Here is a 22,612-nt window from a genome sequence, read left to right on the forward strand (position 1 = left end):
TCAAAGCACTTAAAAGCTGAGGCAGAAGCAGCACTGCTGGCAAGAAGATGTCTCAGGCAACACAAAAGTACTTATCCTTTGGGGGGGGGGGGGGGCACTGAGACTTTAGACCTTGTCTGCATTCTTATTCCAGCTTAAGAGACTGCACATCGGGCATCAGTTCTCAATGTAATTTTAATAAGCTTCACTCCTGCCTTCAACCAGTTTTGCCTTCAAACTTTGAAGCTAAACTAACTTTAGCTGAAAATCAAGTGCAGTCTTTCCTACAAAACATAACTGGGTTTTGGCAGTGAAAGTACTGTATTGATAATGTAATAATTCAATGACATTTCTATTTGAAACTCAGAGTGAAAACATTCAGGCAGTGAAGAGTTTAGGTGAGACAGATTAGGTATCTAAAAAACCCAAACCAACTGTACCATCCAGGTTTAAAAAGAGCAGCAGCTAAATGCCACCAGTGTGAATTCATTAATCTGCCTGGCAGACTGTTGTAATTTGTATGACTTTGTATGACTGTTGTATGCAGATGTTGACATCAGGCTTTAAACGTCAGCTAAGAAAGTTCTTTAAAGACACTGGGACAGTGCATTGTAGTTGCAGAACAGTTACTTCCTGCAAGATGCCACCTTGTTGTGAGTTAAAGTGCCCATTTTCTCAACAGGAATCGGAATGTCACCGTTATCTGTCAGATCCTGATTCTAGCAGAACACACTGAATTTTCTTGTCTTGCATAATTTGGTGCTTGTATGCTGTTGGAAGGCTATACCCTGATTGAAGGAATAAAATCAAGAGCATGAAGGCTTCCACTTCCTTATCCACTCTTCCTATAGAAAATATGCACCACTCTATACCCGTAGATACAAACAGCCTCAGGCTCTCTTTAAACGTTTTGTGCAAATTAAATATTCAGAGTCTCCATCAGCATAAATCTGGCTTCCATCCTGCTCGATGCCATTCTGCAGGTCAGTCAACTTGCAAAGCAGACCTGTCTTTCACTTGGCAAGCCAGGACAGCATCGTGAATACTGTGAAACAGCAACTCTCTCGTTACAGTGTCATCAAAAAAATTCAGTCTTGTCAGCTCATTCATAACAGGGCCTAAAACCAGAAACCAAACTTGGCATCAGTGCGTAAAATAAAGTACAAAGATGGAAGACAATGGTATCTTGGGAAGAAGACAACACCTTGTTCTCTGACTTGTTATTACTTAAAACATTTAAAATAGCCAGGTGGATCACACGCTACTTCTACTCCAAACAGGTAATTCACTTATCCAGACATACAGAGAGGCCTGTTCTTGGCCGAAGGTGATACAATTCCAACTATCAGAAACTTGGAACATTGCAGGCTTTCTTCCTCATTACATTCGTACAACAATTCCAAGATACAAAGTTTGGTGTGGCGTTTACAATTTGCCAGCTGGAATAAATGGAAGCAGGATCTAGTCCTGATAGAATTGTGCTCTACTTTCACTAAAGTGAAGGCTCTAATGTATATGGGCTTGCTTTTTCTCAAATCCTTTGCTTATGTGATGTGCTGATATTACTGAGGCACCTGGCAGCAGAAAATTTGGGACCAGAGGGAAAGAAAGGAAATACACTGTCCCCCATAAAGCTCACAAAACCCCAACTCACCACTGCAGCTGGCAATACAGACACAGACACCAACTTCTTTGTATTCTTTTATAATCTGCAACAGAGTTAAACTGAAGTTAAACACAGGTATATCATTGTACACACTGGCGTTCTGGGAGATGTAAGCCTATTACTGTGAAAGCTGCACAGTTTACCTTCCCCAGAATTCAGCTAGAACTTACAGAGCTACAGAAATAAATCCATGATTAGGTGAGATACTGGACTGTATTTGAGCTGGCATTTATGTCTCCTGCTGACAGGTTCCCTATTAGGTATCTCACAAGTTTTCTCTGGGTTTTTCTGGGAAAAAAAAGCCGTACTTACTGATTTTAGTGTTTTTGCTCCAACTGAATCCACAAAGTTCACCGGGGTGAAATCCAGAATTAAAGAGTGGATGTGTGCTTTGGGCTCCACAAAATGTTCATGTTCATCAGGAGATGTGTCTTGTACACTAGCATCTGCAGATGCAAATTTTCCATTTACAGGTAACTCATCATTTGCTATCTCATGTTTTACATTTGCTTCCACATCGTTAGTCTGAGAGAGAAGATAAATAATGTTTAATGACAGCAAATGCTTGTTCAGTGTAGATCCTCTTCCTCCCCATACTTGTTTGTTGCTTCCGCCTTTAAATGGTGTATAGCTCCTAACCACGACAGGCACTGGCTGTACATGCAGGCATACTTCCGTACCTCACATTTATCAAGGTTCATTCTCTTATGCCCAGCCTTTATACAATCACTTAAATAGCTTAAAGCTGTTATCTTAGGAGGGAATTACCTGTTTCTTTCAAACATTGACACTTGCTCATATGTTCTTACTCCATTTCCATGCCTTATCCCTGCTGATCCTGTCAAGGCCTATATATTCAAAAGAAGCAACAGCAACTGGGCTCTTAAGTTAGGCTTTTAGTAAAAAAAATGGTATAAAGCTCCCACCATCGGGGTGAATTAAAACATGCATAACAGTACAAGCATGTTTCAAACAACCCTTCTCAATGTACCTGCCTCACTTAACCACGCCAGGATCAGCAGTGCTAATGGCACTTTCTTTATTACAGGGGGTGCTAATTTTAATTGATTTCATTATATCCTATTTCTGCATGATTATTCCAAGTGTATGGGGAGGGATGGAGGCAGGGTCATGCCAGTTTCTGCTGGCACCACTGATGAGACAGTCTGACTTTATGGAAAGGCTCCGCTATATTCTACCTGCCTATAATCAAGGTTCAACACAATCACCTGGTCCAGCCATGAACCCCTGATCCTCATGCTGTTCCCTCAGCAGCTTGTCCACACTGCAAAGTGCTTGCTCCTGAAGCCTTCCGACCTCAGCAGCACTCTGCACCTTGTTTATACAAGAACAGTAACACCACAAAGCAGCATAGTAGCTGATAAAGCAGAGGTAAATATTTACCGAAGACTTGACCAATTTCAGTACAGCTTTCTTTTTGAGTTTATTTGCTGCCTTGATTTCCCTGGCATGCCTCTTCCGGGCTTTTTTCCTTGCTGCTAATATTGCACAAGGGTCCACTCCAGTCTGTCATGAAAAGAAAGCACGATCAGAGGAGATTCAGCTTGTTAGGATAACACTGCAGCATCAGTTAGCCCTGAATTAATCACTGTCATGAATTCGAAACACAAGCCTACATTGTTCAGCCTCTCTTGGTGGGGGTGAGAAGGGTATCAAGTAAGAAGGAATAATCTTGGCAAGTGCTGTGTTAACAAGATGAAGAAGAGATGCATCACATTCTTTTCTTTAAATCAAAAAGTACCATGTTTCAATGGAAGGCTGATTTGAGTGGAGAGAGAAAAGGGGAGAGACGTGCATCTGGCCATCAATCACTCTTGCTTTGTGAAGGTAAGTACCACCCATCTGGTTTATGTGACTCACCGTGGGAGCTACAGAAAAATTGTTCAGAAGTTAGTATAGGTGCAGTTGCTGCTGGGCCAGGCAGTTCTGCCCTCAGCTAGTGCTGTTATTGCCATTCCCACCCAGTCAAACACCAGTTAGACAGCAAGCAAGGCATACTCTGTATGCAGGTCATTTGTTCCTCATGAGAGGCATTAAATGCCCACAATATTCCACAGTCTCACATTCCAATTAAGTTTTTCACCCAAGAAGGAAGCTTTTACTCCCAGACATTTTGTTTTCAGTTCAGCAAATACTATTTTCCTCTGGAAAAAAAGACGTGTTTGACCAGTTTGTGCTCTGCAACCACCGCACTCTTCATTCACAAGCAGTCAGTATTAAGTTACACTTTACAGTTTATTTCTTCCCACCAAATTGTTGCTCTCTAAGATGATGTGCAGTTGGCTGGAGGGTCACCTTCTCATATCTTACTGATCACCAGGGGCCACAGGCTGAAAGATGTTCCAGAAACCAGTTTGAATTTTCGAGACATGGACATTAAAGAATTTGTTTTACTCACCTTTTTCTTCAGTGCACTTGTATATGACTCACTATTGGCAAAATAAAGTGATGCATTGGCTTGAAATATTTTTATTCCAGGATATTCTTTTACCTAAGGAAAAGAATATTGGATGTGCATAGTTAAGTATTGTCTGCACTAGAAGAAAAGCACCTGTGTGGACACAAGACACATGAAAATGCAGCAACACAACAGCCAACTCTGAATGGCTATTGGCATGTGTCAAATAAAGAAGGTTGACTCTGCTGTGAGCAAAGCTGATCAGATCAGAGCCTCTCCCCTTCCTGGGGTAATACTGCACACAGTCAATGCCATGCAACGTTTCTCCTTCTTTATAACAACAAAATGTACAGTCATAAAAAGGAATTTAATATTTGCAGTTCTCTGATGTTGCTATCTGCAGGTGGATTACTATGAGGAAATCATACAGATCTATGAATACTTCCTTTCAGCCTCCCTTTCTACAGACATAATGACCTATTGCTCTCTTTCCCTCTTTCTCATCTCCTCAGTTACCAAAACCAGACCCTTTCAAATCTTTGGTTTTAAACAGGCCTTCAGATAGATAGGTCTCAATATCACTTCTTTCCTCTGCTTTAAATGAAGTCATCCTTAAACAGGCTGCACTCTTGGCATGTTACATGCAAATGACCAGGCCAGCAGCAGAGATCTAGCCTGCCATATGCTGCCAATTTGTCTTTATACAGGAGAAAACAAAAATGGAGTCTCCTCTTTGCATACAGCTACAAATATGCCCACATATACTTCTGCTTTGTATCTTATTCAAAGCAAAACTGCTAGTGAGAATATTTTCAGATTACAGAATCATCTTTTCACATAGTTTTTTATAGACTTTTACAGTCTAGGTTTTTACAGTCTAGGTTTTTAAAAGCCTAGACTTTACTAGGCTCCTCAGTAAAGGGAGCTGTAGCCTTAACAGCAGCACCTTTGAGAACACAGCAGAGTGCAGAAAATTGTAGTTTGTTTGTGAATAAGTTTATATCCATTATATTGACAAAATGTACTGCTTTCACCAACTTTTACTTGAACAAAATGGCATTTATAAGAAGCTAAGTGTGTGGCAAGCAATTGTGCCATTAATCATCTACATTTAATGAGCAGGGGATGGGTGGAGGCAGGGAGATGCTGCTTCAAACAGTTGGTGGAATTCTGAAGAACTTATCAGTTTGGATCCTGGGTTCCATGGATTTCATGCAATACTGGCACACAAGTAAAGAAGGTGACCTTGTATGTACATACAAGGTTTAGCAGCGGTATTCCTACAAACCTGACCATTTTGTACAAGCTAGTACAATGGAAGTAGTATAAAGGTTACTGGTCAAACATACATGCAGTACCAAAGCCTAGCATTTTGAACAAAATACCTTTTACTACTAAAATAAAGTTTATTTTCTTTTCCTTCAACACAGGTGAATGCTAGGCAGGCAGCAATGTATGTGCAGTATGGTAGGGCTAAGCAGCAAAGTGCCACAGTCATCTTTGCTCTAGTACATAAGACTCTTCAATGCAGAAGAATGCACTCCTACCTCTTCATATTCTTCCACATTACAGTAGATGTCAGTGTCAGGAATCTGACCAAGGATTCTGTATTGAGGGCTAGAAAGAAATGGAAGCAAGTGTTTCAGTAATACGCTTACAAAGTGGAAAAGTGAGTGCTTGATACAGTGCCTGTCTGGTACAGGCTTATCTAAACATGGTTAAACACAGTAGGCAGTTTATGGCAGGAATACAATAAAGGGACCATTTGGTGACCAGACAAGTTTGCTTCTGCCAGTGCAAAGCCAATTTCTAAACTTGGCACTATAGTGTTGTCATGTTCTGAAAAGCATGGGGCAAAGCATGTGAAGGTTCAGGGCAAGCTCTGTTGGGCAATAACTAGCGTAACTACATTGACTACCTTGCAAAAATGGAAACTCATGCTGGTAGGAAACATACTGCAATGTCAAAGAGCCACTCTGCTCCCAAGGACAATTCCTGAGCAGATGAATATTCCCAACTTACAAGCAATGTGACAGCAAAGTACATTATTGTTCTGTTTGCAAGAACAAAAATGTATAGTGATGGCAGAAAAATACTCTTATTTATGCAGAGGAAATCTTATAATTTGGTTTCATTCCAACGCAGACTGAAACCAGGACTTTTATACAAAAAAAAAAGAAGCCTCACATGATAGTCCTATCCACAAATGCAAGAAATCATTTCACTGTAGACCTAGAAAGCTTCATAGAAAACTTCCGTCACTTGGAATGGGAAAGAGGAGAAATGATGTGAAAAACTAAAGGGCAGGCACAATTTTTTGATGAATTAGAACTTTCTTATAAAATACCTAAACATTCATGTAATGATAACCTGACACAACTTCTGCTTGACCTTGACAATTAGTGCACAGAAATGTAATCATTTACTGAAACTGGCATCAAGCAGATTCAAAGTTCTAAACTCTAGGCATTAAAAACAAGTAAACAAGCTGATTAATAAATAAAAGAAATCAAATTCTTATGTTTATTATTGGAATTGCAAGTTCACGTCCTCTAGAAATGTTGTTCTCTGAAAAATAAAACGTGAACCCTGGATCAGGGCCACAAGAGCATGACCTATATCATGAGGCAGATTCTATACTGTATACAGTAGAAGGGGGTGGAATGGTCTTCTGTTGATTTGCACCCCTTAAACAAACAAAACCACACAGGAGATCAGCAAACACTAATTTTGATAAAGAAGAAATCCGACCTTTGTGTTCTGTAAATAACTGTTATCATCGCAAACGCTACTGCAGTAAGCAAACCATAGTCTAGTCCCAGGAAAAGAGAAGCCAGAAAAGCTACCACCCAGATGGCCTGAAACAAAGAAAAGGTCTGAATTATTATGTGTCCTTTTCTGTTAACAGCAAAAACAACAGCATAACTCAACCTCAAAACCTATGTATCAATTCTGTTCAGGTACACACTATAATGTAATCCATCACGATAGCAGACTGTAATTACCTTAACCTTTCAGAAGGGGTAAAAGCTCAAGGCACACTAACATAACATCTGACAAACCATCACAAATTAATTAATGCTTTAAGTCCTGTTCTCCAAGGAATCCTGTGTTACCATCAGACTCCAAATACCTTAGGATTAAAAAACACATATTCAAGGCCTGCAAGTAGCTCTCACTTAACTTCCTTCAGCCAGTTAATCCAAGAGAAAAATGCCACTGAAATGTTCCCTGATACACTCTTAGTTCTGGCCCACTCCAGCCAGGTTTTTGGTGGATGGCAAATACTTTCAACCAGTTTTCTTTGTTGCTCTATTTTTCAAATTATTCCCAGACATTCCCACAGCCTTCAGTGCAGTTCCTATAGCAACACTGCAAATGCTTTGCTTTTACTGCAACCAAACTACTCTGACCTGAGTTAAAGGTTGCTGAAAAACCACAAAAACATTCTTGTTTGCAACAGATCACATTCCTAGGGTACTTACAGCTCCATGTCTTATGCTCATCTGCAATGCAACACCAATTTGTAACTCCTTGATAAGTTTCTAACTTGTTTGGGGGTGAGGAAGAAGAGGAGCAACAAATTTAATACAGTAAAATATATGCACTGAGCTGCGTATTACTCACCAGCTCAATCCTACTGGTTCTCCAGAAGTGTGCGACATCTCCAAACTGTTTAAACATTCCTTTCAGGTTCACCATGACAATTGCAGCTAGCACTGTCTAAGAATATTGCACAAATGTAATTTTCAGAAGCAAAATAAACCCAATGCCAAGTAAGAACTTAAGAGCATCACAGATAGCTGTATTTCCGTGCTATGGGACAGAAGGAACTGGGGCTGTTTAGCCTGGAGAAAAGGAGGCTCAGGGTGGACCTTATCCCTCTCTACAACTGCCTGAAAGGAGGTTGTAGTGAGGTGGGGGTCAGTCTCTTCTCCCAAGCAACGAGTGACAGAATGAGAGGAAATGGTCTCCAGTTGCACCAGAAGAGGTTTAGACTGGATATGAGGGAAAACAACTTCACTTACAAGGGCTGTCAAGCACTGGTACAGGCTGCCACGGGAAGTGGTCAAGCCATCCCTGGAAGTATTTGAATCAGATGTGTAGACGTGGCACTTAGGGACGAGGTTTACTGGTGGACTTGGCAGTGCTTGTTTTATGGTTGCACTTGATGGTCCTAAAGGTCTTTTCCAACCTAAATGATTCTGAAGGGGAACTGTTTGAAGGTATCATTTTTATGTTCTAAGGACAGAGCCCAGAATATCCAATATTAAAAACATCAACAAAAAGCATGCTGGATCCTCCAAAATATCATTAATTTCTAGTCTAATTACAGCAAAAATGCATACAAAATTTAAAGGTTTCTGGACAAGGCCTGACTGTGTTGCTTACTGATAATCCCACAACCTCTGTTTTAGGCAATATTCACTGGCCTCTGTTCACTGACAATGCAATGCCTAATAGGCAAAACTGCCTTACCTGCGGAAGCGGTTCAAAGAGGTATCCAATAGCCACAATTACCAGCAGAACCATAATGGAGGAGAGAGTGCCTGCAATCTGAACAAAAGAAGACAGAAATTACTTCAAGTGCCCTCAAAGGGCAGTATTACTGATTAGCTTACCCCTCTCATGCTTTCCACAAGGCTGGTTGTTCAAATGACTTTTGATCCCTCCCACTCAGTTGGGAGGGATCCATTCTGGCTGTTGTGTGGCTTTCTCTCCTGGCCCAAATTTGAAACATGGGAAACTCCATTTATTCCTTCTGGCCCAGGCAGAGAAATCTGTCAGTCTAGTGAAGCTTCAGATGTTAGCTTTGGAGCTCCAAAAAGCAAACTGGGTTTGGCTCAAAATTTGGGTTTACATACCTGTGTTTTCCCACCAGTGCTTTCCTGAACAAGACTCCGAGACATCGAGCAAGTGACTGAAAAGCTTTGGAAAAATGATCCCACAGAGTTACATATTCCCAAGGCAATAAGTTCCTGTGTTAAACAATAAAGTAAAACAAAATCAGTTACACCCAGTAACTGTATAAAGCTGGAGCTACCCATACATACTAGTAACAACATGTTATTTACAGTGCTTTTGAGCAATTTTATTGCAGAGAATAAGCAACCTTATTGTTGCTTATACTTGTGGTTCTCACACAATCACCAGCTGATACATGTTAAAACATCTGTTAAATAAAGTGTCTGAGGAAGTGCCACCCTTTAATGTTATGGTAATGAGTCAGACTGAAAACTAAAATGAGTGACAGCATTGCTTGTTTTAAGGATTTCTTCAACTTTGGGATAAATTTCAACCCTGAATATACATGGAAAATGGTTTCTCATACCAACACTGTTCTTTGCTTCCCACCCTAAACTATCTGGTTAGTACTATCAGAACCAAGAGCAGCATTGGCTGTGTTTCCATGGATGATAATCCATTGCTGTACATGACAAAACCAATGTGTGTCCACTGCTTCATCAAGAAGATCCCTCACAAAAACTGTTATTGTGAGCGAGATCAGAGCTTCATCTACCTCAGTACTGTGTTTCTGATTTGTAAGGAAGTATTTGCTTGCAATGAGGCCTCCCCAGATTACTCTGCATCCTGCTATTTGTAACTGAGGTGATCTGAGTTACAGGTTATCAGTAATTCTCAATGGGTTTTTCTCTTTGCATTTGTACAGTCCTTTTTTGGTTTGCTTAAACACTCAGCATGCACTGCATTCTGTGACAAGGAGTTCTGTGGTTTAAGATCCAGCTGAAATAGTGTGCGGAACTGAGGAAAAGATCTACAATGAACAACCATGCATATGTCCAAGTCTAACAGAAGCAAGTTTCCCAAAATGAAGCTAAAAGTGAAACTGGTTATTAAAACACAGCCAGAAGAACTTAAAATAATTCCTGGCATTTAAATGTGTAGGCCATCAAAAATCTGACCTGATTCCACTATGAAAGAAAACCTTACTTTTCACAGAATCAGAGAATCATAGAACAGTTAGGATTGGAAGGGACCTTAAGATCATTTAGTTCCAAGCCCCCTGCCATGGGCAGGGACACCTCACACACTTTGTCCAATATCCCATTCTATTTTAACAACATAATAAAGGTGCTTCTGAGAATTTCCAATGAAACAATCCCAATAATTTACCTGATTCCCATTAATGGTGTAGCCATGTTTAAGGGCAAAGATTTTGGCCATCGATACAGCCATTGAAAATCCAACTATTGCTATTGCTATTGCATCCACAAATATTGCTGGGATGAGCTGAATCTCAGGAACTGCTGGTGGACGTAACCTTGGAGATGAAATAATATTTACAAATTACTGTAAGAAAAGCTACATGCCATACAGAAAAGGTACAGTTTCAGTAAGTATGTATCATTCCTACCCTTGAGGAATATTCCCAACAACATCCACTTTGTATGACTCATTCAGATTCATTCCAGCTGAAACTCCTGTGCCAATGATTACCTAAAAATCCAAACACATTTGTAAACCTCAGCTAGAAAGAGAAAAAGCAACCTGAAGAACTAATAACAGCTAGCTGATTATGAATAATACACACAAGGAATTACATTTATTTTTCTATCAGTTTTCTAAGATTTAGGGGGTAAAGAAATAGATAAAAAGGAGAAAGTATGATGAGTTTCCCTCCATCATGTTCAACCCTCACTGGTTTTATGAAGTCTTCTTGGAAACAGCTGAATGGAACATGCTATGGTATGATCTGAATCACTCAAATTCCCTTTGCCTGAGCCAAGCTCAGGCAGAATAGTGTATTGGAAAGCGAATGCAAGGACTAGCCAAGGACACTGCACTGCCATATTTTCATGTGCATAACCAGCACACTATCTGTGAACAGAACCAGTGCAGCACCAGTGATTGCTTTGCTAGTGCCTTATCAAACAATACCCTGCCACACCACCTGCATCATCTCTCAACAGTATCCCTTTTCTTTGTTCCTTCTATCACCAGTGATTGCTTTGCTAGTGCCTTATCAAACAATACCCTGCTACACCACCTGCATCATCTCTCAACAGTACCCCTTTTCTTTGTTCCCTCTATCTAGATTGTACCTTTATCTTCAGTTATTCCCTTTCTTGGCTCTGACTTTGTGCAGGGTGTTTTGAGAGCTCTAGTTATCAAAGAACTCATTTTTAAATCTAACCACTTTTAAAGGTGGAAAGTTATCTGGGATGTGAGCTTTGTGTGTATTAAGACAGTCTGCTTTATCCACGCATTTTGGAGTAGTCATTCAAAACAGAACCAATGCTGCAGTCAGCTACCAGTCTCAGAAACAGAGAAGGAAGGTTAAGTAGCAAGTCCAGTTGGTTCTAGCTTTTCTTTCTACCACTGCATTTTAAAAAGCCAGGAAGCTCTGCAGAACCTCTGAAACAGGCGTCTGTAAGCACCTTCCTCCAGGAGGGCGTTCTGAGCTCTTGGATTCCAAGTGATAAATGCCATTCAAAGGCATGTCCCTCAGAGAATCATTCAGGTGCCCAAACTTCAGGACAGAGTCGGTTTTACAACAAATCTCTACCTATCCGTTGTGGTCAGGGATGGTGGGTGTTTGTCTGAGTTTTCAGTTCCTCTTTGGGACTTTACGCCTAAAACTTGGATACATCAGTCCATGATCTTATGAGTATCCAAACCTTCAACTGGATCAAGCCTCAAATTAATAATGTTCAACAGAAGTTACTCTAAAGCTCAACAGACTTGATAGAAAATGAAATAGTTTTTACAGCTTTGTTATAAGATTTAGCTATAGAATTTCACAGTGCCCTTACCACAATGATCTCCATAGGAATAGGAATTGGGAGCTGCTTTTTAAACCGGAGATTGATTTCCTTGCCAATAAACAGTAGAACAATGCATGTTAATCCAATAACCAATGCAGCTATGTTGGTCGTTGTTATATTTGAAAGCACAGCAGCTATGCTCTGCAACAAAATAGAAGTATCATAATTATTCCTAAGATAATATAATCTTCATGGAGATTTGTCACAGAAGAACAAGTTATACACTGTTGTTATATTCTGCATTTATTACTACATGAATCAGTGCCTCACCAAAATCCCCACTGTTCCCTCAAAACCCAGAAGTTCAGAATATTGCAGTGAGGGACATGCACTTGTCATCATTTACAGTATCTGTCTTCCTCAAACGGGGCAAAAAATTTGGAGAAAAGACTATCATAGAAGTCTAAACTAAACCACATCTCTTGCTCTCAACATTTTCACACATACTTCATCCTGGCAGCTACTTGAAAGCAATAAATGCAAGCTTCTTCTAATACCTTCTAGCATTCTTTAGCAAGTCACATCTACTTAAAGCCACATAAAGCATTCTAAAATGGTAACACTGCTGATAAAACCATTTAGGTTACCATACCAGTATGATTAAATAAGAGTGATTTTGCACCACTGCTGACCTAGCCATTATGCCAAATATGGTTTAGTTGAAAACACTATTAAAAGGGTGTTAGGAAAAAAATCTTGCTGGAACACAGAACTTGCTAGAGGGTAGATGTTTCCTCTACCAATTACTTCTCCTTCTTCCACTGCATTTAAAATAAATAAAAAGCAAATGACCTCTGGAGAGGTCTTTGAAAGAAGATGTAGATACCTTTCTTTAGACAGAAGGAAAGGTGGAGCAATTATCAGGATATCATACATTCAGTATGTCCTGATAGTACATCTCAAATGTATACCCTCCCTCCTATTTGTTTGGCAGTTAGTATATCTGTTTTTTTGGGGAATTAATTAAGGAATTAATGATTAGTGTGGCCTTGTTTTCAAAATATTTGTTATATCTGCACAAATATATAAGAGAGATTCCCACTAAGTATTTTCTATAGCCTCCATGTGGTTGAAATCCTGAAGCTTTCATTATTGCTGAGCCATCAATCCGCTCAACAGCTTGGGTTTTCACAGATACCTGAGATTTTCTCTGTTCTTCCACTCAGGAATTCCTGTCTGCAAAATCAAGGCATTGATTTTGTGGTAACAATTTTGGGGCTTTCTAGACTGGCATTTTTGGTTTTACTTAAGTCATACTAAAGAAATCATAGCTTTACACTGCATGGTTTTCCTTCTGTCTTCCAGCATCACTATGGGCTGGACAGAGTGGAAGATCAGGCTATGAGCTATGTCAAATAGTGAATCCCTCCATCAGTTTTAATGCTTAGGGTCTTCAATAAGTAGCAATGTTTTACAATGACTGTCCTTATTTCAAAACAGTTTTTCCCACTATAAAGAACAGGTACATTTATGGTGACACAGCGCATTGTGTCCAACTATGCTACAAAACAGCTTACAAACAGGAAATGAAGAATATACCCATCAGGAATTGTGTTGAAATTAAAGAACTAGAGACTGGGCAAGGTTCTGACAGTAACATTTCCTAGCTTTGCAAAACATGTCTGGTCTGTAGTGAAGCATTTAGTATCACATTTTCCCATGCTGTACCAGAGACTTGCTTCAATGAATATTGTCTGTTCATATTACAAAACTACATTTAGCAGAATCCTAAAATCTGCCCCTCTTAGACCATGCTGATCTATCGAGTTGCACCCAAGCAGCAGTTCAAGATGCTCTTATATTGCTATGCACTTAAAGACCTCATACAGAGTTTTGAGCACCGAAGCATTATTCTACTTGATGCCATCATACTAATAATACCACTAATAACAACAACAATAATAACAGTAAATAATAAAAATAGGAAAAGGCTTAAATATTAGATCCAGACAATGCAGAATTTGCATGTTTAGTAAATGTAGTCACTCACATATACAACTGAGAGGAGTCCACTGTATCGGTTAGTCTTAATGCCAAATAAATACTTTAATTGGGAAGTGAAGACATGAACTGCAGCAGCAGTAGTAAATCCTCGTACTAGAGGCTCCGTTAAATAGATGGCTACAAATCCAAATCGAAGGAGACCTAAACACAACTAATGAGAAGAGAAATATTAACCATTTGATTCCCACTGTAGCCTGAACAACAGCACTACGCAGCATACAGGACACTTCTTCCCTTGGTGCCCAAGCCAGGTCAGGCAAATCTGAACCTGGCCTTTCTAAAACCACAGTTCAGCGAACAGCCATCAATACATCAAATCTTCCATGCCACTGGCAGGTGCAGTGTGGGATATGAATAAATATTGTGTTTGCATTTATGGACAGATTAGAGAACATCAGGTCAAATTTGGACTTTTGCAAAGCGTTCGACACTGTCCCACATGACACCCTTGTCTCTAAATTGGAGAGACATCAATTTGATGGATGGACCATTCAGTGGATAAAGAACTGGCTGGATGGCCGCACAAAAAGAGTTGTGGTCAATGGCTCAATGTCCAGCTGGACATCAGTAACGAGTGGTGTCCGTCAGGGACCTGTGTTGGGACCGGTTTTGTTCAACATCTTTGTCACTGACATGGACAGTGGGATTGAGTGCGCCCTCAGCAAGTTTGCTGATGATACCAAGCTGTGTGGTTCGGTTGATACGCTGGAGGGAAGGAATGCCATCCAGAGGGACCTTGACACGCTTGTGAGGTGGGTTGATGCCAAACTTATGAAGTTTAACCATGACAAGTGCAAGGTCCTACACCTGGATCAGAGCAATCCCAGGCACAGCTACAGGTTGGGCAGAGAAGAGATTCAGAGCAGCCCTGCGCAGAAGGACTTGGGGGTGTTGGTCAGTGATAAACTTAACATGAGCCGACTTCAGTGTGAACTCGCAGCCCAGAAAGCCAACCGTATCCTGGGCTGCATCAAAAGGAGCGTGACCAGCAGGTCAAAGGAGGTGATCCTGACCCTCTACTCTGCTCTCGTGAGACCTCACCTGGAGTATTGTGTGCAGTTCTGGTGTCCTCAACATAAAAAGGACATGGAGCTGTTGGAACAAGTCCAGAGGAGGGCCACAAGGATGATCAGGGGACTGGAGCACCTCCCGTATGAAGACAGGCTGAGAAAGTTGGGGCTGGAGAAGAGAAGGCTGCGTGGAGACCTCATAGCAGCCTTCCAGTATCTGAAGGGGGGCTATAGGGATGCTGGAGAGGGACTTTTCATTAGGGACTGTAGTGATAGGACAAGTGGTAACGGGTTAAAACTTAAACAGGGGAAGTTTAGATTGGATATAAGGAAGAAATTATTTACTGTAAGGGTGGTGAGGCACTGGAATGGGCTGTCCAGGGTAGTTGTGAATGCTCCATCCTTGGCAGTGTTCAAGGCCAGGCTGGACAGAGCCTTGCGTGGCATGGTTTAGTGTGAGGTGTCCCTGCCCATGGCAGGGGGGTTGGAACCTGATGATCTTAAGGTCCCTTCCAACCCTAACTATTCTATGATTCTATGAACGGGATACAAAACAATAAATTGGAGGAGGTCTCATTTTTTCTAGTCAAGCCAAGACGTCAAAGACTTGACTTCAATGTATCCCTTGCCACTTCTGTTCTGTGGCTGCCAATCAAACAGCTTGTATTCTACACAGTGCAGTGCTGAAGCATGAGTGTATTGACAGGGGATCTGACATGATCCAGCATCCCTTGCAACCAAGTCTAGCAGCAGCACCCAAACTTGCCCTTACAGGAAACTGCAAGCACATACCTGGATGATTCCTGTAAGAAGGGCGAGAGTCACAGCTACCTGTACCCTCTTGGCGTCCCTATCATTGTAATATTCAGGGGTATCTGTAACATTAGTAGAATTATAGCCTATAGAAATCACTTCATCAGGCACTTCTCTCAGAGCAACACCTCCAACCATCATACTAATCACAGCAAAGGTGCCTGAAATAAGAAGGAGAGAAAAATAACTGGTTAAAATCCTGGCTTTTTTCTTTTTCTTAGGGGTGGTTCTTATTAAGAGATATACGGAATTAAACTATAATAGTTTTCTACCTATATACTGCATTTCTTAGTCCCCAAATCTGCTCCAGTGCTCAGCACCATTAAAGTTAGTTAGATGGTGAACATACACTTCTACACTAAGTAAACACCGTTATTTTTTCTATCTCAGTTTCTATTATGGAAATTAAAGATTCATTCTGGCCACACAGACAGCAATGAAATCATAGTTCTGGTGTTCACAGCACACATTTCTAAATCTAATCCAATAAAAGATGGTCTTGTATACCTTCCTAAGTAGGATGGATAAATTAACAATAAAAACTACTGCTAATGTTTGACACATTTGCATTTCTTCTATTCACTTCAGATGGAATTTATGGAAAATAACGACACTATTTCTCCATTTTTTACAACTTTATTAAACACACCCACATGGACTTCCAGTTATCCATACAGATATACCTATGGATATGTGCTTGGAGGTTCCAAAAATGGTATACAGAAAGACAGGATAAAATGAAGAATATAGGCCAAATACTGGAGGAACAGCTGCCAGCATAGCATAGGCTAAACCTAGAAAAGAGACACAAATATGTATGTCAGGCAAACAACAGAAAGAAACCATATGAAGCAAAAGGATTTATGAACTCACCTAATAGGAAATCTAGTGACATATCAGAGGTTTAAAAAACAAAAGATCTTGCAGGTAATACTCTTTAATATTTGTAATACTGTAGGGCAGTTCCTAAAACCTCATGGTTTGAGTCAGGAAGGCAGAAGTCTCTAACTACAGGCACTGCAGGTGTGTGCATGTGTGTTTGTCTGTACATCTGTGCATCTGTGTATTCACTGTTTTTTGTCTTAATAGCCAGCAAACACTTCCTGTTGCTTTTGGTTTCATCTGTCAAAGACTGTCATTAAACACACCCAAAACCCCGTAGCCAGTGGGACACATTTGATTTTTCTCCTTTTCTCATCAGACATGATCTGCATGGTAACCTAGCTTATACAGTCTGGTAATCTTCACAAGAAATGAAGTCCTTTTTGTTATTAAGCCCTGTCCAGTTCCACACAGTGGAATTGCGATCCGTAACAGTCCTATTAGTAAGGGAACTTGAAATCACAGTGATGGAACTGTAGGGGAACAGCTCTAAGGGACTCAGGGAAGGGACAGCTCCCACAGTACTCCCCCTCTATGTTACCAGGCAGGTGCTTATCATGTGACAGGCTCACAAGCAAACTGTGTGCACAAACATCCTGAGCAGTTCCAGCAAAATCAAAAGTTCTACATGGCTTGTGTTAATGAGAATTAGACACCAGAAGTGAACAAATGGGCCTTGAGAAGGAAATGCTGTATTCTGCTTTGGTTCACTGATACATCTTCACAGATAAAGACTCACGACACCTGAGGAAGCTGTGTGTTCTTACCACACTTGGGAAGACTCGTCCAAGTTAGGACAGAAAACCTTAATAATCCAGTGCAAATTACAAAAGGAAGCAATGGTACACCCACCATGGAGAACCAGTTATACTCAAAACCACCCCTCCCTATCAATTTATTTTTAAATTGAAAGTCAAAGGTTACAATGAGGGAACAAAACCAGGATGGGATCTTCTGTGTCATCCAAGCAGTCTTGCACAGTGTAATACCTCATACAGCTTTGCTCATGCCCTAAGCAATGCCTGAAATCTAACCAAGAATTCACATTCCTATTAGAAGTGGATTGCTGATATTATTCTTTTGCAGCAATGAGCTTTCATTAAGTATTTCTGAAACTCATCCCAGCTATATTCTCTGCCCCAGGGGCTACCTCTCATGCCAAGAGTATCAGAACACCCTGTACTATAACAGTCAGGCCTTCAACATGGTGATGAATATAACACTACAAGTGACCAGCACTGAAAACCAGTGGTTTCAAAACCAGGAGAGTGTGAACCATGTGAAGTTCCTGATCTGAATACCCTTTTATTCCTTCTGCTGTCAGTGCCAAGGAAATGAAGAGATATTGACATGACAGGAGTTCATGGTTTAAACACCCTGGTCATTGTCGTTCTGTCTGGAAGGATTCCCAGGCTTCTTTGAACTTCGGCTTGCTATAATTAACATCTGTTGCAAAAAATGAAAGTTCAACTTTTGTCTTTTTAGAAAGGAAAAGATTAGGAGCAGTTTAAGGGCATGTCTGCTGTCACTAAAGGAAAGAATAATGTTTAGTTTAAAACAAAGTCACAAAATTAAGTATAAAGCTCAGTGCTAACCACTTAAATTTTAGCATCCTTATCTGGTCATCACATAAACTGTGTTTCCGTATACAGCCAATAATGTTTGTGTATAGTATATGACTCTTTTACCTGACAGTTAACCACATTGCTTATGCACAAACCAGGAAGCTGCAGAAATAAACTGCATAGACTAAGTCAGGACATTCCATAGCTTTCATAGCCTATTAAAATCTAGGCTTCTTGGATTTACAGATTAACTCTTCAGACCTGCCTCAGCCTAAAGTGGAACAAGTAAGGTGGAAATATGAAATAAGCCAAAATGCAAGAAAACTTATGTATACCTAACTACATTGCCCTTAATGTGAAGGCTCCTCTAGATGGGACTCAGCACAAGTTCAAGAATTCCCTCTACTCCAAGATTTTCTGGGGAAATCCACTGGGACTGTGGCAGCTGTCATGAAGCTGCTGTTCCCAGAGCAGTGATGGTACCCCATAATGATACTGCTGTAAAAATGCTGTCACTTTCTAATCCCATAGCAGTTCTTTAACTGCTGATAGTAAGGTGTCAGGCTGAACAAAAGATTGTCAGCAAGACCTAGACAAAACAGTGAACACTGGCTTTCTCTTCCATAGAGCCTACTCCTGCTTCAGGGCCAGGCTCCACTTCAGGTCAAACTCCCAAGTAATTTACCAGAAATTCTACAGATTTGCAGTCCTGTTATATAAGATACTTTTGATTTATTTCCACCATGTAAATCATTACCCACTATTATGGTTCCAGCTTAAATTGGTGACTTCTAGCCTTAAGAGAAAAAGAGGGATCAGTCTCTGATTTTGCACATTGTTCTCTGGCTAAATTTAGTTTGGTTACTTTGCAACAGTTGCTCTGCTGAAACATTATGTCTGTGTCTATCAGATTCTGCGACCCTCTGCAGGAGATTTCCTACAAGTTTCAGGATGGTGAGATCAGAAAATAATTGGGTGCATTCAACAAAGGTTCAAACATGCACTTAAACTGTGAAAATTTGTTCTGTCATCCAGACCTGTAGGTATTGATCAGACAGGTAAGCTTCTTTCACAGTTTGCAGCACATCATTGACATTCTAAGGGAATCATCACTATGGGCTGGTGTGCAGAATGCTGCACTGATCTCCACACACACACCTGAAATACACATCCTATACTCACGAGCAGGAAGCCAAGCACTACTGTAAAAGCACACTCAGAAAAAGCAAAGAAGGGATAAATAAATCCAGAGAGACACTCACCTTGAGGAAGCTGCATAACCCCAGTGCTTATACCTGAGATAATGTCTCCTAATAAGTATTCCCTTACTCGGTAATGGGGAAGCCATTTTAAAATAGGTAAGAAACTGTAAAGATGAGACTTGGCCTTCTTAGAAGAACAACTGAAAATACAAAGCAGAAAGAAAAAGTTAGACACTAGCAAGGGACAAATGGGTTGAAAAAATTGTCTTTCTTTCCTATGCAGGAAAAAAGCTCCATTAAAGGCAGGCTCAGACCCCTGATGACAATTTCTGGACAAAGCTCAAGCACAAACAACTAAGACTCCAGTTAATTTAGCCCTTTATCACATGTTGGTTGCTGTTCACAATCCTTATGGAACTGGAGAAGAGAATCACAGTCTTGATAGGCTGAAGGTCATTAGGAAGTGAAACTGTCCAAGTCCATACACAATTCAGCAGTCACACAACAGTTTTTGCTAAGAACACTGCTAGTACAAATCCCCTGAGGATAACTCGCTTTCTGACAGCGGTTTTCACTCGAAGTACTTTACAATTTTTTTCCCCATTTTTACTTATTATTTGCACGCTTCATACTTCTTTGATTATAACATTTTATATATTATGCTCAAAAAAATAAGCCAAACTATTATTTTACTAATGTTTGTTACTATCACTGCTACTGATAGCCTAACTTTTAGGCTATTTGAGAACATAACCTTTCTTTACCCTGAAAGGAAAGGCACTAGAGCCAGCAACACTGATCCTTGTGTCTCTTAGCAAAGTTATTAAGCTTTTAAAACTCTGACTCATGACAAATGAACAGAGCCAGGAAATAAATATCTCTATCCAGTATTGCCATGCACCATACTTTGATTGTGCTGCAGTAAGAAAGTTCAACCTTAAGTAAAAATGTAACACTATGATCGTATAAATGTTTTTCTGTGTAGGGGAACTACAAGAGAACTGCAGAGATTTGTTAACATTTCTGAATTCTCATGGGACTACACTGCACAGTGAAGAAGCTTATTGCTACAAGTGAGAGAGAAATTAGTCATCCAGACTTCTCCACGTTCATGCAGACTGAATCACAAGAAGTCATAGCTCAGGAGGATTTTGATCCACACATTTTTTCATTCACGACATATAAGTTATTTGAGATGGAATTAGGTGCCATTACCATTAGAATGGTCATTCTGTTAACCAAAACAAATCTCCAAATGTTGGATCATGGAAACAGGAATATTTTACAGACAAGCAGCCAGGCAGAAATCATTTGTTGTCTTGCAGAACAAGGTTCTGGCAAGAAATTGAATCAAGTCTGAAAATGAAGCATGGATAAATGGAATGCTAATGAGAACTTGACTAGAATAAGTTTCTCTTCACTATCATCTGGTACTGCAGAACAAGAGTTGCGTAGTTACAGAAATTTCCTGTCTAATCAGAGGATACTTTGATCCCAAAGCAGAATACCTCTATTAGGTCCTTATTAGACTAATAATTTAGATTTCTACACAGGTGTCATATATTTCCATTCATCTTCCACGAAAGGAACGTGTGAAGCACAAATCTGGCTCTAAGTATTTCCATTTAAAAAGGACAGATATTTTTCTCGGCCTTATGAATTCATGTCACATGATTTGACTAATAATTCACATTCCTATGCTGCATATTTTCCTTTCCACTTTGATGAAGACAATTCAATTAATTTATCCAACATTTTGTAATATAGTTATATATTAATGTATAAAAACACACATACAACTTCATCGCAGTCTTGCTGAATAATCAAAGTAGAACTATTGCTATTATTTCTTTGAAGAGACTATAAGTTGTGCATTAATCAATTAAGAATTAGAATATTTCTAACCAATAAAATAAAGTTAAGACAAAACCCCTACCGACAAGAACGTGCAATCTTCTGCCTGAAAGTCTGAGGTGTTCTTTCTCGTCTGTGCAGCTGTCCTTCCAAGAGCTCTTGGTTATATATTGGTCTCACCACACAATACTTCTGGGCTTGCTCAAGACATACTTCATCTACTTCAGCATGTTCCATAGTTGATCTCTCAGAACAGAAGGCAATGAAGAACAGTTCCACTATTGCCACTGAAAAATACGGTTGCAGACAAAATAAGTTTGGTTACTTTTTTAACCTCAGATTTGGCATTTCCTTTCAAAGAATGTATTTTGACAAGCTAGAGACAAGAACTGTGAATGCAATTTAAAAGCACTAATTAAACAGGCTGTAACAGGGGTAAGTAAATAAACCAAATTCACAAACCTTACTATATGGAAGCCATTCATTTATGCTTCTCTGAGGTAAAGAAAGGTTTTGTATTAATTACTCTGTAAACAGCTGCAAAAGCAAAATGGGAAGGTTACATTCATGCTTTTCTGGATATTCCCTTACTCACTTTGCAAAGAAAATGTCAGTGTCAAAGGGAGATTACTTTATTGCTGAGTTACTTCCTGCTTACTCCCAAACTGTCACGTCCACCTCCAAAAGGCAGAACTCCAGTTTTAACACTGAGAAAGCCACTTCTTTCTTTCAGATAGCCAGGTGCTTCCTGCAACCACCCACCTGCTTTCTCCTCTGTTTCAGAGGCTTCTGTTTCCAAGAATGCACAATTCACTACTTTCAAAAAGTTACTCTTTCAATGGATATGCCACTTGCTGTTAATTCCCACTCCTGCACCCACTAAAACGGGAGTCAGCAGATGTACACCATTTTAAAACTAGCCAGAAGGTTTGTAAGCATCTATTAGTCTGTTTGATTCAGTGCCATAAACATCTTAACATGTTTAGGAGATACTCTGTTAATTCCTTTGCCCCATGTTGGCTGCCTCTAGAAATATGGAGCAAGAAACATAACTCAAAATAATGAGCAAAATGACAGGACTGCTACATTGCTAAGCAGAGCTGCTGGCTAGCACTACATCTGATGACAGAACGTGAGTGCAACGGGTAACAGAGCCATAATTGTGAACAAGGCCCTTGGGCTCAAGTCCAGCAAGTTACTTAAGCATGTGTTTGCCTTCAGCCAAAGGAGCTAATAACCATGAGGTGTTTAGTTTTTAGCTGTACATAAATACTTTCCTATAAAAGGGTCAGCATGCAAACTGCTACCAAAACACTCAGACAAAGCTAAGCATGATTGGTTCAATGTTCTGATTCAGCAAACACAGTCTGCTCAACAGCAAATACCAATATTGCTACTTAAAAGCGGCGCTGGAATCTTCCACTCAGGGCT

At 40.1% G+C, this 22,612-nt stretch overlaps 1 protein-coding gene across 2 annotated transcripts; it reads right to left on the reverse strand.

Moving 5' to 3' along the window:
* Positions 1–798: 798 nt before the first annotated feature.
* SLC26A5 (solute carrier family 26 member 5) lies at positions 799–21,512 on the reverse strand. 2 transcript variants are annotated; one of them, XM_061467355.1, is made up of 19 exons: positions 21,264–21,398; positions 20,543–20,683; positions 19,388–19,527; positions 16,362–16,472; positions 15,658–15,839; positions 13,842–14,006; positions 11,840–11,992; positions 10,441–10,523; positions 10,200–10,347; positions 8,930–9,043; positions 8,544–8,621; positions 7,692–7,787; positions 6,816–6,922; positions 5,612–5,681; positions 4,065–4,157; positions 3,050–3,172; positions 1,958–2,170; positions 1,634–1,688; positions 799–1,097 (listed from the first exon to the last, which is right to left on the reverse strand). In XM_061467355.1, the coding sequence occupies exons 3-19, from the start codon at positions 19,401–19,403 to the stop codon at positions 964–966; spliced, it is 1,941 nt and encodes a 646-aa protein (XP_061323339.1). In that variant the 5' UTR covers positions 19,404–19,527; positions 20,543–20,683; positions 21,264–21,398; the 3' UTR covers positions 799–963. The 2 variants fall into 2 exon arrangements, with proteins under 2 accessions (XP_061323339.1, XP_061323338.1); XM_061467354.1 differs by lacking the exon at positions 20,543–20,683 and having other exon boundaries at positions 21,264–21,512.
* Positions 21,513–22,612: the final 1,100 nt, after the last annotated feature.

This window comes from Pezoporus flaviventris, unplaced genomic scaffold (assembly GCF_033815535.1).
Source record: "Pezoporus flaviventris isolate CSIRO_AGI_PZ_B2104156 unplaced genomic scaffold, CSIRO_AGI_Pfla_v1 ptg000045l, whole genome shotgun sequence".
Classification (NCBI taxonomy): domain Eukaryota; kingdom Metazoa; phylum Chordata; class Aves; order Psittaciformes; family Psittacidae; genus Pezoporus; species Pezoporus flaviventris.